Source organism: Mus musculus, chromosome X, assembly GCF_000001635.26.
Source record: "Mus musculus strain C57BL/6J chromosome X, GRCm38.p6 C57BL/6J".
NCBI classification, from domain to species: Eukaryota; Metazoa; Chordata; class Mammalia; order Rodentia; family Muridae; genus Mus; species Mus musculus.
The window spans coordinates 84,557,887-84,579,360 of NC_000086.7; the positions used below are offsets into that span (position 1 = coordinate 84,557,887).

The window sequence follows — 21,474 nt, forward strand, 5'->3', positions numbered from 1 at the left end:
TTGTGGGTTTATTTTGTTCCCAACAGAAACCTTTTCACCTTATGATAGAGACAAAAATCAGCTTTCTTATTTAGTTATAAGTAAATTAAAATTGAGCTTTTATAAGAGCCAGGCATGAGAGTTTTTAACACAGTCTATGAGCAAATAGTTTGCTGATATTGCATGCAGTTTGGGTTCTAAAAGGTGAACAGTTATCTATGTATAGTTTCTGTAAAAACAATGGTCAGTTAGTTACATCTTTTTCCTGCAAAACAATTGTCTGGCTTATTAAACCACAGTCACCTTGGAAGAAAGAACCTCGTATGAAGAATAGCCTTCAATATATTGCTCTATAGGAAAGTATGTCTAACGTTTTACTTATTAAGAGTTGATGTGACAGGCTCTAGCACACTGTGGGCTGTGTCATTCCTGGGAATTAGGTTGTAACATTAAAAGTAATCTGAGGAAACCATGGGGGAGCAATCAAGTAAACTGTATTCCTCCATGGTCTCTATTAAGTTCCTGCCTTGGCTTCCGCTCATGATAGACTAAAGCTATAAGCTATACGCTATAAGCTATAATAAATCCTTTCCTTCCCAATTATTTTAGGTTATGGTGTTTGTCACAGCAACAGAGAATAAACTGATACAGATGGGGGAGTATGGTGGAGTTGGGACTTAGATCCTTTAAAAGGATTGCAAAGATTTTCTAATGCCACTCTTTCTTCATCAGAGTCATTATTTGACACACCTATCATATACTAAATATTGAATTCTAGGCATTGCCCAGAGTTTGGATACTGCCCATGCTTTCTATCCTATGGTATATTGCTAATGAATTCTCCCTGTTTACCACTCATTATTAAGCTATGCCTGTATGTCTTGCCTGATATCATCTTCTGAAATTGTACATCTTTTCTTGTCTCATTCCCTAATCTCTTCTCCAGTTAGCAGTTTCATGACTGATATTCAGAATAAATAGTATCAATTCTTGTCATTCTCATTTCAAATGGGAATGAAGACTCAAATCCTTACGATAACCATAGAAAACCCAAGGAACATTAAAAAATCCACATTTAGGTTCTCTTTCTCATAAATGGTACATTTAAATCAATTTTATCTTGAAGACATAGCAAAAGAAAGTGATCCAATACAAGTGAATATGGAACTAATTTGTTTACTTAGAAATGTTTATCTTTCAAGTGCTATCCTGAAAGATCCCTATATCCTCCCTCCGACCTGCTCCCCTACCCACCACTTCCACTTCCACTCCTCCATTGGGGGCCCTGTGCTTCATCCAATAGCTGACTGTGAGCATCCACTTCTGTGTTTGCTACGCCCCGAAATAGTCTCATAAGAGACAGCTATATCAGGGTCCTTTCATCAAAATCTTGCTAATGTTTGCAATGGTGTCTGCTTTTGGCGGCTTATTATGGGATGGATCCCCGGATATGGTAGTCTCTAGATGGTCCATCCTTTGGTCTCAGCTCCAAACTGTGTCTCTGTAACTCGTTCCATGCGTGTTTTGTTCCCAATTCTAAGAAGAGGCAAAGTGTCCACACTTTGGTCTTCGTTCTTCTTGAGTTTCCTGTGCTTTGTATCTTGTATCTTGTGTATTCTAAGGTTCTGGGCTACTATCTACTTATCAGTGAGTACATATCATGTGAGTTCTTTTGTGATTGTGTTACCTCACTCAGGATGATGCCCTCCAGGTCAATCCATTTGCCTAGGAATTTCATAAATTCATTCTTTTTAATAGCTGAGTAGTACTCCATTGTGTAAATGTACCACATTTTCTGTATCCATTCCTCTGTTGAGGGACATCTGGGTTCTTTCCAGCTTCTGGCTATTATAAATAAGGCTGCTATGAACATAGTGAAGCATGTGTCCTTCTTATCAGTTGGAACATCTTCTGGATGTATGCCCAGGAGAGGTATTGCAGTATCCTCCGGTAGTACTATGTCCAATTTTCTGAGGAAACACCAGAGTGATTTCCAGAGTGGTTGTACAAGCTTGCAATCCCACCAGCAATGGAGGAGTGTTCGTCTTTCTCCACATCCTCGCCAGAATCTGCTGTCACCTGAATTTTTGAATTTAGCCATTCTGAGTGGTGTGAGATGAAATCTCAGGGCTGTTTTGATTTGAATTTCCCTGATGATTAAGGATACTGAACATTTTTTCAGGTGCTTCTCAGCCATTTGGTATTCCTCAGGTGAGAATTCTTTGTTTACCTCTGAGCCCCACTTTTAAATGTGGTTATCTGATTGTCTGGAGTCCACCTTCTTCAATTATTTATATATATTAGATATTGGTCCCCTATCTGATTTAGGATAGCTAAAGATCCTTTCCCAGTCTGTTGGTGGCCTTTTTGTCTTATTGACGGTGTCCTTTGCCTTACAGAAGCCTTGAAATTTTATGAGGTCCCATTTGTCAATTCTCGATCTTACAGCACAAGCCATTGCTGCTCTATTCAGGAAGTTTTCCCCTGTGCCCATATCTTCAAGGCTTTCCCCCACTTTCTCCTCTATAAGTTTCAGTGTCTCTGGTTTTATGTGGAGTTCCTTGATCCACTTACATTTGACCTTAGTACAAGGAGATAGGAATGGATCAATTCTCATTCTTCTACATGTTAACCTCCAGTTGTACCAGCACCATTAGTTGAAAATGCTGTCTTTTTTCCACTGGATGGTTTTAGCTCCCTGGTCAAAGATCAAGTGACCATAGGTGTGTGGGTTCATTTCTGGGTCTTCAATTCTATTCCATTGGTCTACTTGTCTGTTGCTATACCAGTACCATGCAGTTTTTATCACAATTGCTCTGTAGTACAGCTTTAGGTCAGGCATGGTGATTCCACCAGAGGTTCTTTTATCCTTGAGAAGAGTTTTTGCTATCCTAGGTTTTTTGTTATTCCAGATAAATTTGCAGATTGCTCTTTCTAATTCGTTGAAGAAATGAGTTGGAATTTTGATGGGGATTGCATTGACTCTGTAGATTGCTTTTGGCAAGATAGTCATTTTTACTATATTGATCCTGCCAATCCATGAGCATAGGAGATCTTTCCATCTTCTGAGATCTTTAATTTCTTTCTTCAGAGACTTGAAGTTCTTTTCATACAGATCTTTCACTTTCTTAGATAGAGTCACACCAAGGTATTTTATATTATTTGTGGCTATTTTGAAGGGTGCTGTTTCCTTAATTTCTTTTTCAACCTGTTTATCTTTGTGTAGAGAAAGGCGACTGATTTGTTTGAGTTAATTTTATATCCCCCTACTTCACTGAAGTTGTTTGTCAGGTTTAAGAGTTCTCTGGTGGAATTTTTAGGATCACTTATATATACTGTCATATCATGTCCAAATAGTGATATTTTGAATACTTCTTTTCCAATTTATATCCCCTTGACCTCCTTTTGTTATCTAATTGCTCTGGCTAGGACTTTGAGTACTATATTGAATAGGTAGGGAGAAAGTGGACAGCCTTGTCTAGTCCCTAAATTTAGTGGTATTGCTTCCAGCTTCTCTCCATTTACTTTGATGTTGGCTACTGGTTTGTTGTATATTGCTTTTATTATTTTTAGGTACAGGCCTTGAATTCCTAATCTTTCAAAATTTTTAACATGAATGCATGTTGGATTTTGTCAAATGCTTTCACCGCATCTAACGAGATGATCATGTGGTTTTTGTCTTTGAGTTTGTTTATATAATGAATTACGTTGATGGATTTCCATATATTAAATCATCCCTGCTTTCCTGGAATAAAACTTAATTGGTCAGGATGGATGATTGTTTTAAGGTGTTCTTGGATTCGGTTACCGAGAATTTTATTGAGGATTTGTGCATCGATATTCATAAGGGAAATTGGTCTGAAGTCCTCTACCTTTGTTGGATCTTTCTGTGGTTTAGGTATCAGAGTAATTGTGGCTTAATAGAATGAATTGCGTAAAGTACTTTCTGCTTATATTTTGTGGGATAGTTTGTGCAGAACTGGAATTAGATCCTTGAAGGTCTAATAGAACTCTGCACTAAACCCATCTGGTCCTGGGCTTTATTTGGTTGGGAGACTATTAATGACTGCTTCTATTTCTTTAGGGGATATGGGACTGTTTAGATCATTAACTTGATCCTTATTTAACTTTGGTACCTGGTATCTGTCTAGAAATTTGTCCATTTCATCCAGGTTTTCCAGTTATGTTGAGTATAGCCTTTTGTAGAAGGATCTGATGGTGTTTTGGATTTCTTTATGATCTATTGTTATGTTACCGTTTTCATTTCTGATTTTGTTAATTAGGATGCTGTCCCTGTGCCCTCTGGCTAAGGGTTTATCGATCCTGTTGATTTTCTCAAAGAACCAGCTCCTCATTTGGTTGATTCTTTGAATAGTTCTTGTTTCTACTTGGTTGATTTCACCCCTGAGTTTGATTAATTCCTGCCTTCTACTCCTCTTGGGTGAATTTCCTTCCTTTTGTTCTAGAGCTTTTAGGTGTGTGGTCAAGGTGCTAGTGTGTGCTCTCTCTAGTTTGTTTTTGGAGGCACTCAGACCTATGAGTTTTCTTCTTAGAAATGCTTTCATTGTGTCCCATAAGTTTGGTTATGTTGTGGATTTATTTTCATTAAACTCCAAAAAGTCCTTAATTTCTTTCTTTATTCCTTCCTTGACCAAGGTATCATTGAGAAGAGTGTTGTTCAGTTTCCACGTGAATGTTGTCTTTCTATTATTTATGTTACATTGAAGATCAGCCTTAGTCCATGGTGATCTGATAGGATGCATGGGTCAATTTCAATATTTTTGTATCTGTTGAGGCCTGTTTTGTGACCAATTATATGGTCAATTTTGGAGAAGACACCATGAGATGCTGAGAAGAAGGTATATCCTTTTGTTTTAGGATAAAATGTTCTGTAGATATCTGTTAAGTCCATTTGTTTCATAACTTCTGTTAGTTTCACTGTGTCCCTGTTTAGTTTCTGCTTCCATCATCTGTCCATTGATCAAAGTGGTGTGTTGAAGTCTCCCAGTGTTATTTTGTGAGGTGCAATGTGTGCTTTGAGCTTACTAAAGTTTCTTTAATGAATGTGGCTGCCCTTGCATTTGAAGCACAGATATTCAGAATTGAGAGTTCCTCTTGGAAGATTTTACTTTTGATGAGTATGAAGTGTCCCTCCTTGTCTTTTTTGATAACTTTGGGTTGGAAGTCGATTTTATTAGATATTAGAATGGCTACTCCAGCTTGTTTGTTTAGATCATTTGCTTGGAAAATTGTTTTCCAGCCTTTCATTCTGAGGTAGTGTCTGTCTTTTTCCCTGAGATGGGTTTCCTGTAAGCAACAAAATGTTGGGTCCTGTTTGTGTAGCCAGTCTGTTAGTCTATCTCTTTTTATTGGGGGAATTGAGTCCATTGATATTAAGAGATATTAAGGAAAAGTAATTGTTGCTTCCTATTATTTTTGTTGTTAGAGTTGGCATTCTGTTCTTGTGGCTGTCTTCTTTTAGGTTTGTGTGTGTGTGTGAGAGAGAGAGAGAGATAGAGAGAGCGAAGAGAGAACCTTGAGGAAACATCACTAAGAAATACACAAAAGGAATGGTCTAATTACCTTAATTTTAAAAGAAAAAAATCTTCTAAAACAGAATCCCCATAGGAAAAAAGAAAACACAGAGAAATTTAACAAGGCATAATATATGTGAAAAATGTTTTTTGAATTCCAAAGTGACAGCAAATGTAAAGCGCTGTAGCTGTTTTCTCTAAAATGAGATACAGAATAACATCGTAATTTTACAATTGCAGCAAGCAGATAATTCTTTTTAAAACATAGAAAACAGATGTACTTTAACCTTCGCAAAAAATACAAAAAACTTAGTATCAAACAAGAGAATGTTTTCTTTATGTTCTTAGACATGTAAAGCTATTGGAACATTTGACAATTATTTTTCTTTATATTTGTATGTCATGCGTTTATTCGAGTCTTTGCTCAATTGTTTTTTAATATATACCAACCTTTTTGTTGATAACCTCTCATGTGTCTGAGAATTATTTAGAATGAATGTAAATATCAAATAATAACTAATACCTTATATAATAACATATACTTATTTCTTAGATAAATAATTTCTTTTTTCATTACATATCAATTTACTGTAAAGGTTAATAGCACTTTGTCATATATAAGATCTCCACCCTCCACCAACCCTTCTGCCATCTGTAATGTTTCTTTACACTCTTTCCAAATCTTAATAGTCTTTTTTATATCTTGCACCTTGGTTCAGAGGCATCATTCAATTAAAAGTTTGTTCACTAAGTGAATGAATCAATGTTTATGTTTCTATGAATATTTCCTGAATAAATGTCTATAAAATGTTTGAATTTCATAACCTCTGCATTTATAGCTAGGGTAGGATGTAGACTTAGTTTACACCTGGCTACCCCTATCATCTTTTATTAAAATTAATTAATTAATTTTATTAGATATTTTCTTTATTTACATTTCAAATGCTACCCACCTAGGGATCCATCCCATAATCAGTCACCAAACCCAGACACTATTGCATATGCCAGCAAGATTTTGCTGAAAGGACCCTGATATAGCTGTCTCAAGTGAGGCTATGCCCGTACCTGGCAAATACAGAAGTGGATGCTCACAGTCATCTATAGGATGGAACACAGGGCCTCCAATGGAGGATCTAGAGAAACTACCCAAGGAGCTAAAGGGGTCTGCGACCCTATAGGTGGAACAATGATATGAACTAACCAGTACCCCAAGAACTCGTGTCTCTAGCTGCATATGTAGCAGAAGATGGCCTAGTTGATCATCATTGGGAAGAGAGGCCCCTAGGTCTTGCAAACTTTATATGCCCCAGTACAGGGTAAAGCCAGGGCCAAGAAGTGGGAGTTGGTGGGTAGGGGAGTGGGGGGGGGAGGGTATGGGGGACTTTTGGGATAGCATTGGAAATGTAAATGAGAAATATACCAAAAAAATTTTTTAAAAGAAGCCCCATTTTCGTAAATTATTTAAATACATATTTTATTCTCATAACACTTATTACATATATGTACCAGATTTATGTATTATGTATGTCTGTGAGCATTTTTGCCTGTATCATATTCGTCTGTGGATGATAAACAAGCGCTATTAGTCCTTTCTACACATTTTGCATCTCCTCTTATGACTCATACTCATTTCTCCTAAGAACCTAAATGTGTGGCCCATCATCAGGTAATGGGTACATCAGATAGTAAATAATTACTGCACAGTGCAATCTGTTTATTCAGAGCTAAGGTAAGGAAACAAAAAGAAAATGATTAAGAAACTCAAAAGGGAGAACAGTGTAACCTTTCATTTAGTCAAAGAGAATGATAAGGGAGAGCAAATGATTAATGGTAGTGATGTTGATCCAGACTGTGCCATCTGAAAAAGGGCGATGTACAGCTCACAGAACATATGCTGAAGAATCATGTGTCTGCACTCCTTGAGAACAGGCTTCACATCAGGCACCAGAAGCTATGAAACTAAAACATAAAAAAATAAAGAAAAGTAAAGTCTATTTTTTCAAACGTGTTGTAAGAGAGTGTCATTTTTTAATACCTAGATAGCACAGGCGAACGTAAAGTGAATGGAATTTTACACATGATGACTGACAGAATTAGATTTTTATCTTCAAAAGACTTATTTGACCAAATTAATGAAGATAGATAAATAATACAAAAGGCCAGTGTTAGATTAATAACTTGCATTTTTTGCTATATAGCAGAATCATTACAGGAAGCTTTAAAAACAATGCTGTTGCCTTAATTCCACCCCAAACCAATTAATTCAGAACCTTTGGAACTAGGTCCCAGACACTGGTATTTTTTAAAGTACCCCAGGTAATTCAAATGTGTAGAGAAGCTTATGATCTAACAATTAGAGAAAGCAACAGGGGGCTTTTAATTAAGACAGCCTAAGGAAGAGATAGTCAGATGATAGAGAGGTTATAAGAGCAATTAAAAGGGTTGAAAGGTTATATGACTTGGAATTCTCCATTAAAAGAGAGGAGGTAAGTGGAATTGAGGGTGGTTTGCATGTTTTTCCTTAAATGATTAGATAGAGAAACAGATGTGTCAGGAGTTAGGCAAAGGAATGGTATGCTAGATTTGGATATGTTGACACTTTCCAAGTGATTTAGTGAGTAGCTGGCTCTGTGGACCTCAGGAGATTGCTTAATACAGAGATTTGAGTGAGCTCACCTGAGAGGTAGCAAATGAAGCAGTATATGGAAATGAATTCACCAGGGAGAGTATGTAAATTAAGGTGAAATTAAAGAGAGACTCCCAATGAATAGCAATATTTAAGGGGTGGACAGAACAATCTGAGAAGTGGCCAAACTGTTAGAACAAAATGAAAGCATGATTCTGTTCTCTTAATCAGAAGAGAAGACTTAAGAAGGCATTTTCAGTGATGACACATAATGAAGGGCACTTTATGAAAATAAATACACAGTCTAGAGGCTCCAAGGCTCTAGCAACTTGAAGGTTACTGCTATCATCTGCAAAAGCAATTTCTGTGGCAAAAGTCAATTTGCATTGGGTGGGAACATCACCTGGGATATGATTGTGTGAATGCTGGGTGGAAACTAGTGCTTCTCAGACTTTAGCATGAATATTAAATCACCAGAAGAATCTGGTTTAAAATGGAAATTCTAGTTTAGAAAATCGAGGAGAGAGCCTGAGTTTGAATAAAAAATGCTGCTGTGGTCCAAGCCATCTTTGCTTTCTCATTAATTTATATTTTTATTCATTTTACGTCCTGACCCTTGTCCATCCCTGCTTCCAATCACCCCACACACCCCCACACACATTATTCCTCCACCCACCCCTTCCTCTTCCCTCTAAGAAGGTGGATCCTCTGCTGGGTATCCTCCCATCCTGGCACATCAAGTGCTGTGTTTGAACCACTGTTCTGTGCAGGAGAAAGACATGATTTGTTAGATGGGTAGAAGGGAATAGAAAAAAATTATGGGGCATGTTGATTTGCTGAATCATTGTTATTTTCTTTTACACATCAGAAGTAATGTGTTCTAGAATGAGATTAAAAATCCAGAAAGTTTTGAAATAGAATAATTGGCATAAAGAAGTAGAAAGGCAAGAAAGTAGAGTACAAGAACAGATCCATGTGTGGGAGAGAGGGACACCTCAAAAATGAAGGGAAAGAGCTGGCTAAGGAAGAACACATATATACATGATTTTATATTTTACAAATAGTTTGTACTCATTGCACTAATTTTTATTTGCTTAACTTGAAAGAAGAATCTGTAGAATGTTTGTATAATAATGACAGTGAGCCCATGTCATTTTTCTGATAGCATTTGCTTTTGTTAATTCATATAAACAAAGCTTGAGTACAAGGTGTACAAATGAAATTTCATGTGTGTTAATGGAATTCCAATGAATTCATAAACATTCTACAAATGTATAGTGATGGCTAAGTGTTGTTATGTTCATTGCATGGTTTTGGCATGTTAATAAATCTGCGGTGCTGAAATTGTAATGGGACCCTTTAAATCTGCTGTAATGGACTGTTTCTATAACTTTATATGTTGTTAGCATTTTATTTGCTATATTTGACACCTAATTATGCAGTGACTGGGCTACTGGACAGATGAATTACCCAACAATAGGCTTTGTTTATATCACATCTAGATAGTTTCTTTTCTGTGCCTTGCATGTGACCTAGGATAATAAACTCAAATATTTTACAGTTCTTAGCTTTCTGCCACAGCAATAAATTCTGGGGATAATCAAAGTGAAAAGTTGGTAGGCATTTTTGTTTTTAGGCTGGTGGAACATGCCATGGCAGGAACCACAGGGACACAAAACCACTCATCATCTCATCATTAGAAGAAAATGGCTGAGACAAAAAGGATTTACAATCCTCTTTTAGGACTCATCCTCAGTTATCCAAAGCTTTTGCACTACGTCATGCCTGGTAAAGAGTTCCAGACCCGTTTAGCAGTGACAAGCTGGAGATGGAGCATTTAACATATGGACATTTGCAGGTACTTGTAAAACAGATTGGTTTTCCCAAATTCAGGCTTTTGTGTATACTAATAGTCTCTCCATTTTAAAAATCATCTTCCATAATAACTTTCATGTGATTAATAAGACAAATAGGAAAATAAATGTTCTTTAGAAGATAGACTCATTATCTGTTCCATAGGGCTATTTGCCATACTTTTCAGATTATCACCTAATATTTAGTTGCCAGCTTAATTATTGAAAAAGAAACTGGCCTTAAGTCCATTTCTGGCTCCACTCCATTCACATTTAGTGTGATTTTTGAGCAAAGCATTTAGCCATTGTATTACTATGAATCCTGTTTCATATCCTTTAAACTTCCATTTCTACAGGTAGTATTTTCTTCAACATTCGAAAGAGGTGTTAGCAAATTCCAAACTGCTTAAGTAGTATGCTGCTGCTTTGTTTGCTGTGGGAAAACGCTTTACTTAACAATTTAATGCTTTGAAATGTTTCAAAAGGGAAAAGAAACTGAAAGCTATGCGGTATAGCCAAGAACTTGTCATTTAGAATCCAGAGCCTGCTCAATTACTTCATCTCTTTGATTACCCACAATCCCCATTGTTTTCTGATGCATTCCAAAGTAATTCTGTGATACAAGTTCATTTTACCCTTAAATACAATGTGTATTTCTTTATCTATAGCTCATTATTCAGGACATTTCTTTTGTCTATACCAACCTTGATTTAGCATATATCTCTGTATGCCATTTGATGAGCTTTTATGAATAAAACATACATACCGATGTGCTGCATGCCTCTATCAAGATACAAAGAGGAAAACACCATCAATCTAGAAAAGGATATTTTTAAAGGTTGTCTTGAGCTTACTTTATCTGACTTTCAGCATGACCTAGTATGTGACCATAGGATTACCAAGGTGAAACATGACTAATCACCATCTAGGAGAACAATGTGGCTCTTGATATGTTGATTGCACATGAAATCACAGTGTTGGCTAAATTCTGCAGTCTTCTATCTCCAGCAGAAGCATTAAGAAACACTGCATATGTATCAGAAGATGGCCTAGTTGGCCATCATTGGTCTTGCAAACTTTATATGCCTCAGTACGGGGAACGCCAGGAACAAGAAGTGGGAGTGGGGGGTGACTGGGGGACTTTTGGGATAGCATTTGAAATGTAAATAAAGAAAATACCTAATTAAAAAATAATAAATAAAAAACATAAAAATAACAGTAAACCTAAAATTTATACATTCCAAAAGAAAGAAAGAAAGAAATTAAGAAAGAGAGAAAGAAAGAAAGAAAGAAAGAGAGAGAGAGAGAGAGAGAGAAAGAAAGAAAGAAAGAAAGAAAGAAAGAAAGAAAGAAAGAAAGAAAGAAAGAAAGAGAGAGAGAAAGAAAGGAAGAGAGAAAGAAACACGCATGTCAGAACTTGTTACAGCTGGAAAGAATCCCATAGCACAGCCAATCTGCTTGCTCTTTGTTTCATCACTCAAAATTTAAGAAGCCTGAAGAAATATCACTTAAGTAGTTAATTGTACATTTCTACCCATAAAATTGAGAGCAAATTTGGGACAGATACAGATAATGAATCATGGCCACTATTTATTTCATCTCAATAGATTACTGATCTCTTTTGTTATTATCTCTATATTGCAATATATTTAGTATACAATTAAGAGTAAATTAATGATCACGTCCATGCTCCAAATGAATCTTATCAGTTTGGATTATATTGGTATATTTTAAATTAAGTATTTATTCTGCTTCTATCATCTGTGAATTTAAATGCTTTGTTATCCCTGTATTGCAGGTTTTGGAGGTTAGAAGAAAAGCAGATAGTCCATTTGATAATAGTAACTAGAACTTTTTCGTGTCCCCTTGATTTCTTCTCTCTAGTGTCTGATATGTTATAGCACAGTAATCGCATTCCTCCTCTCTTCTTCCTAAATGGAATGAGGCATATATGGTTACCATATATTCCTTTTCCTCTTCTTTATGAACTTGTTTTGAACTTCTTTTTGTAGTACTTATTGACAGATCTTCCATAAACTCATGTTAAATACTTCTTGGAAATCAAGAGGATATACATCAATATCATCTGTAATTTGGTCAATATTCTTTTTCCTTTTCATTGCTTTAAGTCTTTGAAGGACAAACATTGAAATATATTAACATTATTCTTGGTATAGCTGTATGTAGCTAAGTACAGAAATACAGTAATGGTGCTTTCTTTATTTATTGCGTCAGGAGACAGTTTGTAATTCCCCATGTTTTTTTCTAACCACAAAAAGATAATTCAGAGTTCATTGTCTTGACAATATTTGGCATCATTGCCCCTATCTTTTCATACAGGTGAGCATATCTGTTCTCTTCATTTTACTCATGTGACATCAGAAGATTAGCCCAGAGTATAAGTATAAGCTAGGGAATTTTCTACATGGAATACTGGGATGATCTGTGAGATCATTAAGATCCACTGTGTGTATCCCCAGACTATCATGGATGGGTCCTGGTAATCTGTTGTTTAGTCTTTTCCTTTTAGAAAAGCAGCATCACCTTGCTTAACACGGCTCTTTATGCTTGTGCTCATTGCTTAGATTTACATCACTATAATGCTGTGGCTATCCAGTTGTTCATTATTTTACTTTCTCAGTTGAAAAGGCTGATGCTTGCCTAGTAAATTAACTTTTCCAATTAGAATTTGTGGTTTTATTACAAGACTAGGACTAGAATCCAGGACACACTGAAATCAAGGTTACTTTCTAAAATTCAATAACACAAGCTTTTAATTCTCAGCTTATAACAGTGCTGAAATTGCTATTCTTTGTTCAGTAGCAGTGGATGTTCAAAATAACAGTCATTTCTTTTTTTACATACCAGTCATTCTTAGGAAAGCTGTAGGAATTTATTTCAGCCAAGAATGTATATCAATAATCAAACATAGCTCATTTAAGAACGTGAAGCGAAGAATTGGTTAGTACTTAATCAACTGAACTGTTTCTTTCTGCAATATTGTGATTCTTAGCATGATTACTAGGTTTCCAACTTGACACTTCTGGAGACCTGTAAATCAAGACTCATGCTGGTTCCCAGTCTGTCATCCTGAGTTGAAGCTTTGGTTATTTACTTCCCTTCATTATCCAGCATATATTTACTCTGTAAATCAGTTGAGAAGCTTTCTGCAATGGACCTCTATGAGAAAAAAAATGTGTATTTCTGAGTTGCTTTTCAATTAGAAACATGCACAGATTGTCTGGGTTTATGTGCATATATTTTATTATTATTTCACTTTTGTATGTCAGTGGAATCTGGTGTAAATGTAAATCTAACAGTATGAGCTGTAGTGACCAAATGTATTGCTACAATACATCTTTGGTCAATCAATCTCCTGGGGAAAAGTGTTGCAAGTGTGATAAAAATCTGTAATTTGAATTGCTGCCCATTATGGACAATTACTAGGTCTGTATGCTGTCCAACTCCCACACTGAACCATTTCCAGAATAACAGCTTTGCTTTGATGATCTTTATATTTTATGCCTCTTTCATCTCTTGACAAAATGAAATACCTGTAATGCTTCTAAAATTTTCTACATGTGTTTGTTCAAGGTCTTCCCTGGTGATTATTGCCAGTTACTCAACTGCACTGCCCATCTTTTTTTTTTTTTTTTTTTTTCTCGATAGGTGAACAACTGATTAGTCTTTATGGTCTAATCTGTTATGGCAAGTAAATATACCTTACATATTCTCCTTTTGTGGTACTAAGACTAAGAGTTCCTGTATGGTGGGCAAGCTTATTATGTTTTTTTTTAATCACTGAGCAACATCTGTAGAAATACAAGCCCTAAACCACATTATAACTTTAGCAAACGAATCCATATATATGTTGTACTACATTTAAAGGAGAACCTCTAAATTATACATATAGTACATTTTGTAAGTTAAATAATACTTTGTTATATTTATTTATTCAATTTCAATATATGATTAAAATTACACTCAGCATAAACATCCAAATTACTAAATAATCATAAACTAAATGCATCTGTGTAAAAACTACACAAGTCTAGAAACAAAATATTATCAGAACCTTGTCAGACACTTCATAAGAATCCAAAGGTAACTACTTTCCAAAGTCCTAAAATATTCTATTCTTTTTTCTCAGTTTATTATGATTCATTTAATCAAACAGGTTTTCAAAGTCTGCTCAATTTTAACTGACTTTTCTATGCCTCAACATTGTATTTTTGAGATCTATCTATATTGTTGCATATGGTCATAAAGGTCTCACTCTATATTTACAATGTCATAGACACATGGATGAATAGGTACAAAGATAGATAGATAGATACATAGATAGATAGATAGATAGATAGATAGATAGACACGGAAAGAGAAACAACATATGCATACAATAGTTTAAGAGGCATGGAAAGTGAGTCTTTGGGTAAATATAAATAAATATGCACTTTTGGCCAGGCAGTGGTGGTGCACGGTTTTAATCCCAGCACTTGGGAGACAGAGGCAGGCAGGTTTCTGAGTTTGAGACCATATATATATATATATATATATATATATATATATATATATATATGTAAATGTAAAGGCCATATATATATATATACATATATATATATATATATATATATATGCCAAGAGAATTGCAAGTCAAATACTGTTTTTTATATAATTGGCAATTTGATTGTTTATTTCTCTAAAGCCTTATGCACATGTCCTCTTCTAAAGACAATAATATCTCCATAATCTCTCCTTTTCAAAATGAATTCTCAAATATGTACCTTGTTTCACAGTGATATACACTTCTTCTCTTTATAATATTCATCTAATTATACTTAGTTAATAATAATAAATAATAATACACTATTTGTGGTTATTACCTTCTAGAGTTCAACATGGTTCTAAGTTTTAAAATGTCTATAAAATAGCATTAGGTTTATATTGAAAGACTTTTCTATATTCCATTCCTTTGTCAATGATTGAATTTCAAATAGCCAAAAAGGATTAAACAACTCCATCAAACAGGATTCATCAACTCATCAAACATTTTGTGTGTGGAATTCAATGCATATGATGGTATTCTAATAACAAACATGATTTTGAAGTTTTACACAAATAAACAAATGGTTAATGCAAATGAAATTAGTAAAAAAAAAACTGCAGAAAAGATCCCTGAAAATATAGACTTGAAAATCAAATTAAAACAAAAGCACCCAAAATCACAGAACATTTATTTACATGAGATAGAGATTATGAGTGTCACTGAGGACAATAAAATAGAAGTTATAACAATTATTGAAAGGATATTAACAGGGTCCCTGTTATAGCTGTCTCGTATGAGGCTATGCCAGTGCCTGGCAAATACAGAAGTGGATGCTCACAGTCATCTATAAGATGGAACACAGGGCCCCCAATGGAGGAGCTAGAGAAAGCACCCAAAGAGCTAAAGGGATCTGCAACCCTATAGGTGGAAGAACAATATAAACTAACCAGTCCCCCCAGAGCTCCTATCTCTAGCTGCGTATGTAGCAGAAGATGGCCTAGTCGACCATCACTGGGAAGAGAGGCCCCTTGGTATTGCAAACTTTATATGCCCCAGTACAGGGGAACACCAGGGCCAAGAAGTGGGAGTGGGTGGGTAGGGGAGCAGGGCAGGGAAAGTGTATAGGGAACTTTTGGGATAGCATCTGAAATGTATATAAAAAAGTATATAATAAAAAAACTTTAAAAATTAAAAAAGAAAGGATATTAAGTAGAAACATAATAAAGAGAAAATGTCCATTTTTCAATAAGAATGACTCAAGATTTAGGGGAAGGATTGACTTTAGAATCATCATTATTCCATTGTTATAAAAAAGAAAATGGAGAATTGAAATCTTCTTGAGTATAATTCATTTGACAGAGTGTTGCTGGAAGAATACCAAATGCCAAGTGATAAGCTCTGCTACAGTGACTTGGTAACACTTTCTTTCTTTTTAAAAAAGTTACTAACATTTGTTTGTTTGTATGTACATACACATTTGTGGGTAGGAACATGGGTGAGTGGGGTACATATACCATGCAGCACATATGCAGAACAGAGAACAACTTTCTACCTATAAATCCTAGGGTTTGACCTTTGATCATCAAGCCAAGCAGCATATGCCTTTTCCAACTAAGCCATCTTGCAACAATCTTGATAGTTTTTATTTTAGTGAATATACTAATACTAATTTGGACTATGTTTCCCAAGAAATAAACCTCAGAATTCTAGAGGAAAATGTGGTTTATTTGTAAGGTAACCAAAGAAATTACCTGTAGGGTAGGGGAACCATGATAGGTAAAGGAAAGAAACTAAGGAAGCCAGTTATTGTGAAGGCTATTGTTTTTAACAGTTGTTCAGCATTGCTAAAGGAACTCCCAGAGAATAGTGGAAAATACTTCTCATAGTTTTTTTTTTTTTTTTTTTTTTTTTTTTTTTTTTTTACCCCAATGCAACAAGGGCAGGGATCAAGGAGTAATGTTCTTCCAACTCTTATCTGGCATTGCCTTAATACTGCTACTGAGGCTTTAATTCCCCTTGCAAGTCTGTTCAAGATAAAAGAAATCCTTCATGCAAGTGCTTCCTAATGAGTACTCAAGGAAAGTACCAAAGGTATATAGATTGGTCACTGGCAGCATCCACTACACATCCCTATTCTTGCAGCTAAGGTATCTACTGAGTAGAGTGAGAAATAGAAAAGTAAAACTATAAATCATAGTAGTATGTTATAAGTATACATGGTCATACAAAGGATGATCAGGAAAACTTCTTCTATAATAATGATATTTGAATATGCAGTTAGTTACCAAAGATATACTTAGAAGGAAAGTGTTATATCTTAAGCCATAGATATAAAAAGCTGCTCACAATAAAATCTCTGAAGTAATTTGTTCCCAAGATACCTCCTTTAAAATGTCTGTTTTGCAAAGATAACGTGCCCCCAGAAAATGTATTGATACCTATAAGAATCATGGACTCATATCATCTGGATACTATTACAATGTTGGTAATGTTTTGTTCTGTGGAATTTGCAAGATTATTGTTTAAAATCTTCATAGTGGCATATGTATCAAGTATATTTGTCCAAATATCCCTGTTAAATATGTGTAAAGATCAATGTCTCGTCTTATTTGTTCTCATTTGACCATGAAGGCCAGAGCACAACCGTTGGAGTCAGTCCTCAGGTGTTTTCCACCATTTCTTTGAGACAATGTCCCTCTTTGAAACCTCACTAAGTAAGAGAGACTAGATACCCAATGAGCTCATCTGGGCCTGTCTCTGCTTCCCATCTTGACTCTGGTTTTGGAACATCCAAACACAGATCCTTATGCCCACAAGTAAGTGCTGAGGTAATAGAGCCAAGCCCTCTAGTACCTTTCTAATAAATAATTGTTATTTAGTGTCAGAGTCTAAAGTTGAATTTATATTTCTAAACATGGCACCAATATTGTAGTTTATTTCAATGCAAGTAATTTAATAGAAAGTCAAATTTGTCACCTGAAGAAATGATTTTGTTAATTATTTTACCTATATCACTCATAGCACCTTGGATATATTTAATGAGAAATATACATGTGCAATGACGTTTAGATTCTAAATTTCCACTGTCTTCTCTTGAGTAATAATTACTGTTCTTTATTCTTATTTTTATTCCAGTTGAAAGAATTCAGATTCAGTGGGATGAGGTTCAAGAACAGCTGCAGAACAGGAGACAACAGTTGAATGAAATGTTAAAGGATTCAACACAATGGCTGGAAGCTAAGGAAGAAGCCGAACAGGTCATAGGACAGGTCAGAGGCAAGCTTGACTCATGGAAAGAAGGTCCTCACACAGTAGATGCAATCCAAAAGAAGATCACAGAAACCAAGGTTAGTGTCAAGCATATCTTTAAAAAAATATTTTGTATAGCAAATGAAAGCATGCCATAAATTAAAATTTAATGTTTTCTTAGTGAAAATTACATTTAGGAAGTGAAAAGTGGAATTCTTGCTTGTTTTTGATTGGTTGGTTTGTTGGTTGGTTGGTTGGTTGGCTGGCTGGTTGGTTGGTTGGCTGGTTGGTTGGTTGGTTGGTTTTGAGACAAAAATCTAAACTCAAAATACTCAAGACTACAGATGAGTGCCACTACATCTACATGATTTAAAATTTTGAGACACAGTATAGGTTATAGGAAAACTGATAACTGATAGCACATTGCAACATTAAAGTTAATTTTCATCTTGTATTATGCACAGAGTTTAGTTTGCTTTTGTTTTGTTAATATAGGGTCTTCCATAGCCTGTTCTTGCCTTCACTTCTGACTTTCCTGCATACACCCGTTGGAATCAGAAGCATGTCCTTTGCCACCATGCTAAATTCCTGCTGGGGGTTGAATTCAAGACTTTTTGATGCTAGGCAAGCACTCTATGAAGTGAGATAAATCCCTGCTTATCACCTGGGTTTTACACCACACCATTCTTTTAAGAACACTTCAAAGATAATATTCACACCACACTTCTATAGTAATATGAGGTTAACTTAATATGTGTCATTAATTTCTTCTTAGGAAAAGTAATAGATGCATTCCCCCTTATACCTCACTGGAGAAGGGAGTGAGTGGGAATCAGAAAATGTATAAGGGGAACTTGTATTCTCACTTTCTTCTACCTTTCTCTTTTACAATGTTAGAAATACCTTCCCACTTAATAATTTAGCACTCTCTAGGCTAAAAGGAAGTGGTAAAGAAATAAAATGCATTCATTTTGTCAAGTACCATGCATGATGCTTTATATACATTTGATCATCTGAGACATTAAAAGCTAAGCAGAGGATACTGTTAAGAGATTTTTTTTCCATTTTTTATTAGGTATTTAGCTCATTTACATTTCCAATGCTATACCAAAAGTCCCCCATACCCACCCACCCCCACTCCCCTACCCACCCACTCCCCCTTTTTGGCCCTGGCGTTCCCCTGTACTGGGACATACAAAGTTTACGTGTCCAATGGGTCTCTCTTTCCAGTGATGGCCGATTAGGCCATCTTTTGTTACATATGCAGCTAGAGTCAAGAGCTCCGGGGTACTGGTTAGTTCATAATGTTGTTCCACCTATAGGGTTGCCGATCCCTTTAGCTCCTTGGGTTCTTTCTCTAGCTCCTCCATTGGGAGCCCTGTGATCCATCCATTAGCTGACTGTGAGCATCCACTTCTGTGTTTGCTAGGCCCCGGCATAGTCTCACAAGAGATAGCTACATCTGGGTCCTTTCAATAAAATCTTGCTAGGGTATGCAATGGTGTCAGCGTTTGGATGCTGATTATGGGGTGGATCCCTGGATATGGCAGTCTCTACATGGTCCATCCTTTCATCTCAGCTCCAAACTTTGTCTCTGCAACTCCTTCCATGGGTGTTTTGTTCCCAATTCTAAAGAGGGGCATAGTGTCCACACTTCAGTCTTCATTCTTCTTGAGTTTCATGTGTTTAGCAAATTGTACCTTATATCTTGGGAATCCTAGGTTTGGGGCTAATATCCACTTATCAGTGAGTACATATTGTGTGAGTTCCTTTGTGAATGTGTTACCTCACTCAGGATGATGCCCTCCAGGTCCATCCATTTGGCTTAAGAGATTTTTTAACCAGTGAAATAATGTGGTCAGAAGGTGGTATGGTTGGATACTTGATCAAAAACTCTCCACTGTTTTTTCCACTCTGTCAGAAAATCTTTCTTGTAGGCAAGGATCTGAATCTGACATATCTGATTTTGTTATCTAAGGGAAAAAAAAACATAATTTTCTTGGATAATGTCTTTTTATTCATTTCTAAAATATCTCATATCCAAAGCAGTCTGTTTATAATATGTTAAGTTGTATTGAGAAATAAAACCTGAGAGATCAAGAACATAATACTATAACAATTAGTAATAATTTATTTTTTTTAGTTATACTCAATTAGAACCTGATAAATCCTTTCCTACAATCTCAGTCCAGCTGGTCACTTGGGAATAAGCTTTTCCAGTTTTTGCAAAACTATTGTTTTAAACATATTGGTTGCCCTAAAGACACAGAGAATGTGCTCATTTAGTCCATGAATTTTATGTAAGGCCTAGGTTTTCTACCATGTCTCACTCACCAGATCTTTTTCCCAGTTAATTTCAGATATACTAACTTGTATTAATAATCCTTTAGCTAATATTCAATAAAGCTACTTTGTTAGAGATTCTCAGCTGCCATGAAGTTAAGATCTTTGGTATACAAACATTCTGCAAGGCCATGTGGGATTTTAAGACTCATTATCCCATCTATGATTATTAATTTACTAACACAAATGCATAAGTAATTTTTAATACTTGTTTTCTTAATTCTTGAGCTATTTGAAATTCAATCCACATGGTTATTCTTGATTGCTCTGTTCTTAACTATAAGCTAATATACTATGAACTTCACAGATCATAAACAAAGGGGGTTAGTGGATACAAAACTATCAAGAAAAGGGTTTGAAATAGATGGGGAGTAAAGGAAAATGAGATTTAAATAGTACTATATTTGACTCTAAAGGATAACAATTGAAAAAATATCTTACCCTGAAAGAACCCTAAGGGGATATCAGGAATTATTAGGGTGTGATAAGTAGCTGTTTTAAAAAGACTAAAAGAAAAGAAAATATAGAAGAAGAAAACAAAACAGTCTATATATCTGGACAGATGTTTTTAAAAGACCTAACAAAACATAAGATTTTATTATAATTATTACCTTCTTCAAGGCTTTTAAAAATGGTTTTGAGTAGTCTTCTATCTACTTAAAAAAATGACTCGGCCATTATCTATAGAAATTGTAGGCATTCTTCTCTGCTTTTAGAAATTTATTGATAGGCATGAATGTCACAGTAAACATGTGATTATAAGACAGATGATAAAGATGGCCAAAACATTAATGTTCCCACCCACCTCCTCCCCTGGATGGTAAAAATGAATATTAAAACAATCCTATTGCTAATACTAAACTTGAGTGTTAGTTGTATGCTACAACGGTGTTAGTCATCTTGCACTCACTCTTTTAGTTGGTTCTCTCAGTCATTTCTTATGAAAAGTGTTCCTTTTCGGTGGCATGCAGGGAAGACTGAGGCTGATGAGGTTCGGTAACTTCTTTTGATAGGAGTAGGGATATGGAACAGGAATTTATAGCAGTGATTCTTGTATATGACTTCACATATTTTCTTTTCCACCCACTTTCTGAGTAAATAAAACAAATTGATAAGGCACCATCATGCTCGGGAAGAGACAACAGTAATTATTAATTGAGGAATAGATATTGACAAGCCAACTGGCTGAAAAAGAAAGTAACTAAATAGTGTAATATGGGAACATTTTCACAGTATTTTCTACTCTGAAAAGCTGAAGATGATTTCAAATTATATTCATTTAAATGAAACTACTATTTTTAATTTTTGCAAGATTGGGGAACAAATAAAAGAGAGAACTTTTCA

At 35.4% G+C, this 21,474-nt stretch overlaps 1 protein-coding gene across 9 annotated transcripts in view; it reads left to right on the forward strand.

Moving 5' to 3' along the window:
- The window catches only part of Dmd (dystrophin, muscular dystrophy), a 2,390,387-nt gene that overhangs the window by 1,743,223 nt on the left and 625,690 nt on the right, over positions 1-21,474 (forward strand). For all 9 annotated transcript variants that reach the window (XM_006527768.3, XM_017318377.1, XM_017318376.1 and 6 more), the window contains one exon: positions 17,674-17,885. In XM_006527768.3, the coding sequence (XP_006527831.1) occupies positions 17,674-17,885 (212 nt within the window). The remainder of the gene's footprint in view (positions 1-17,673; positions 17,886-21,474) is intronic.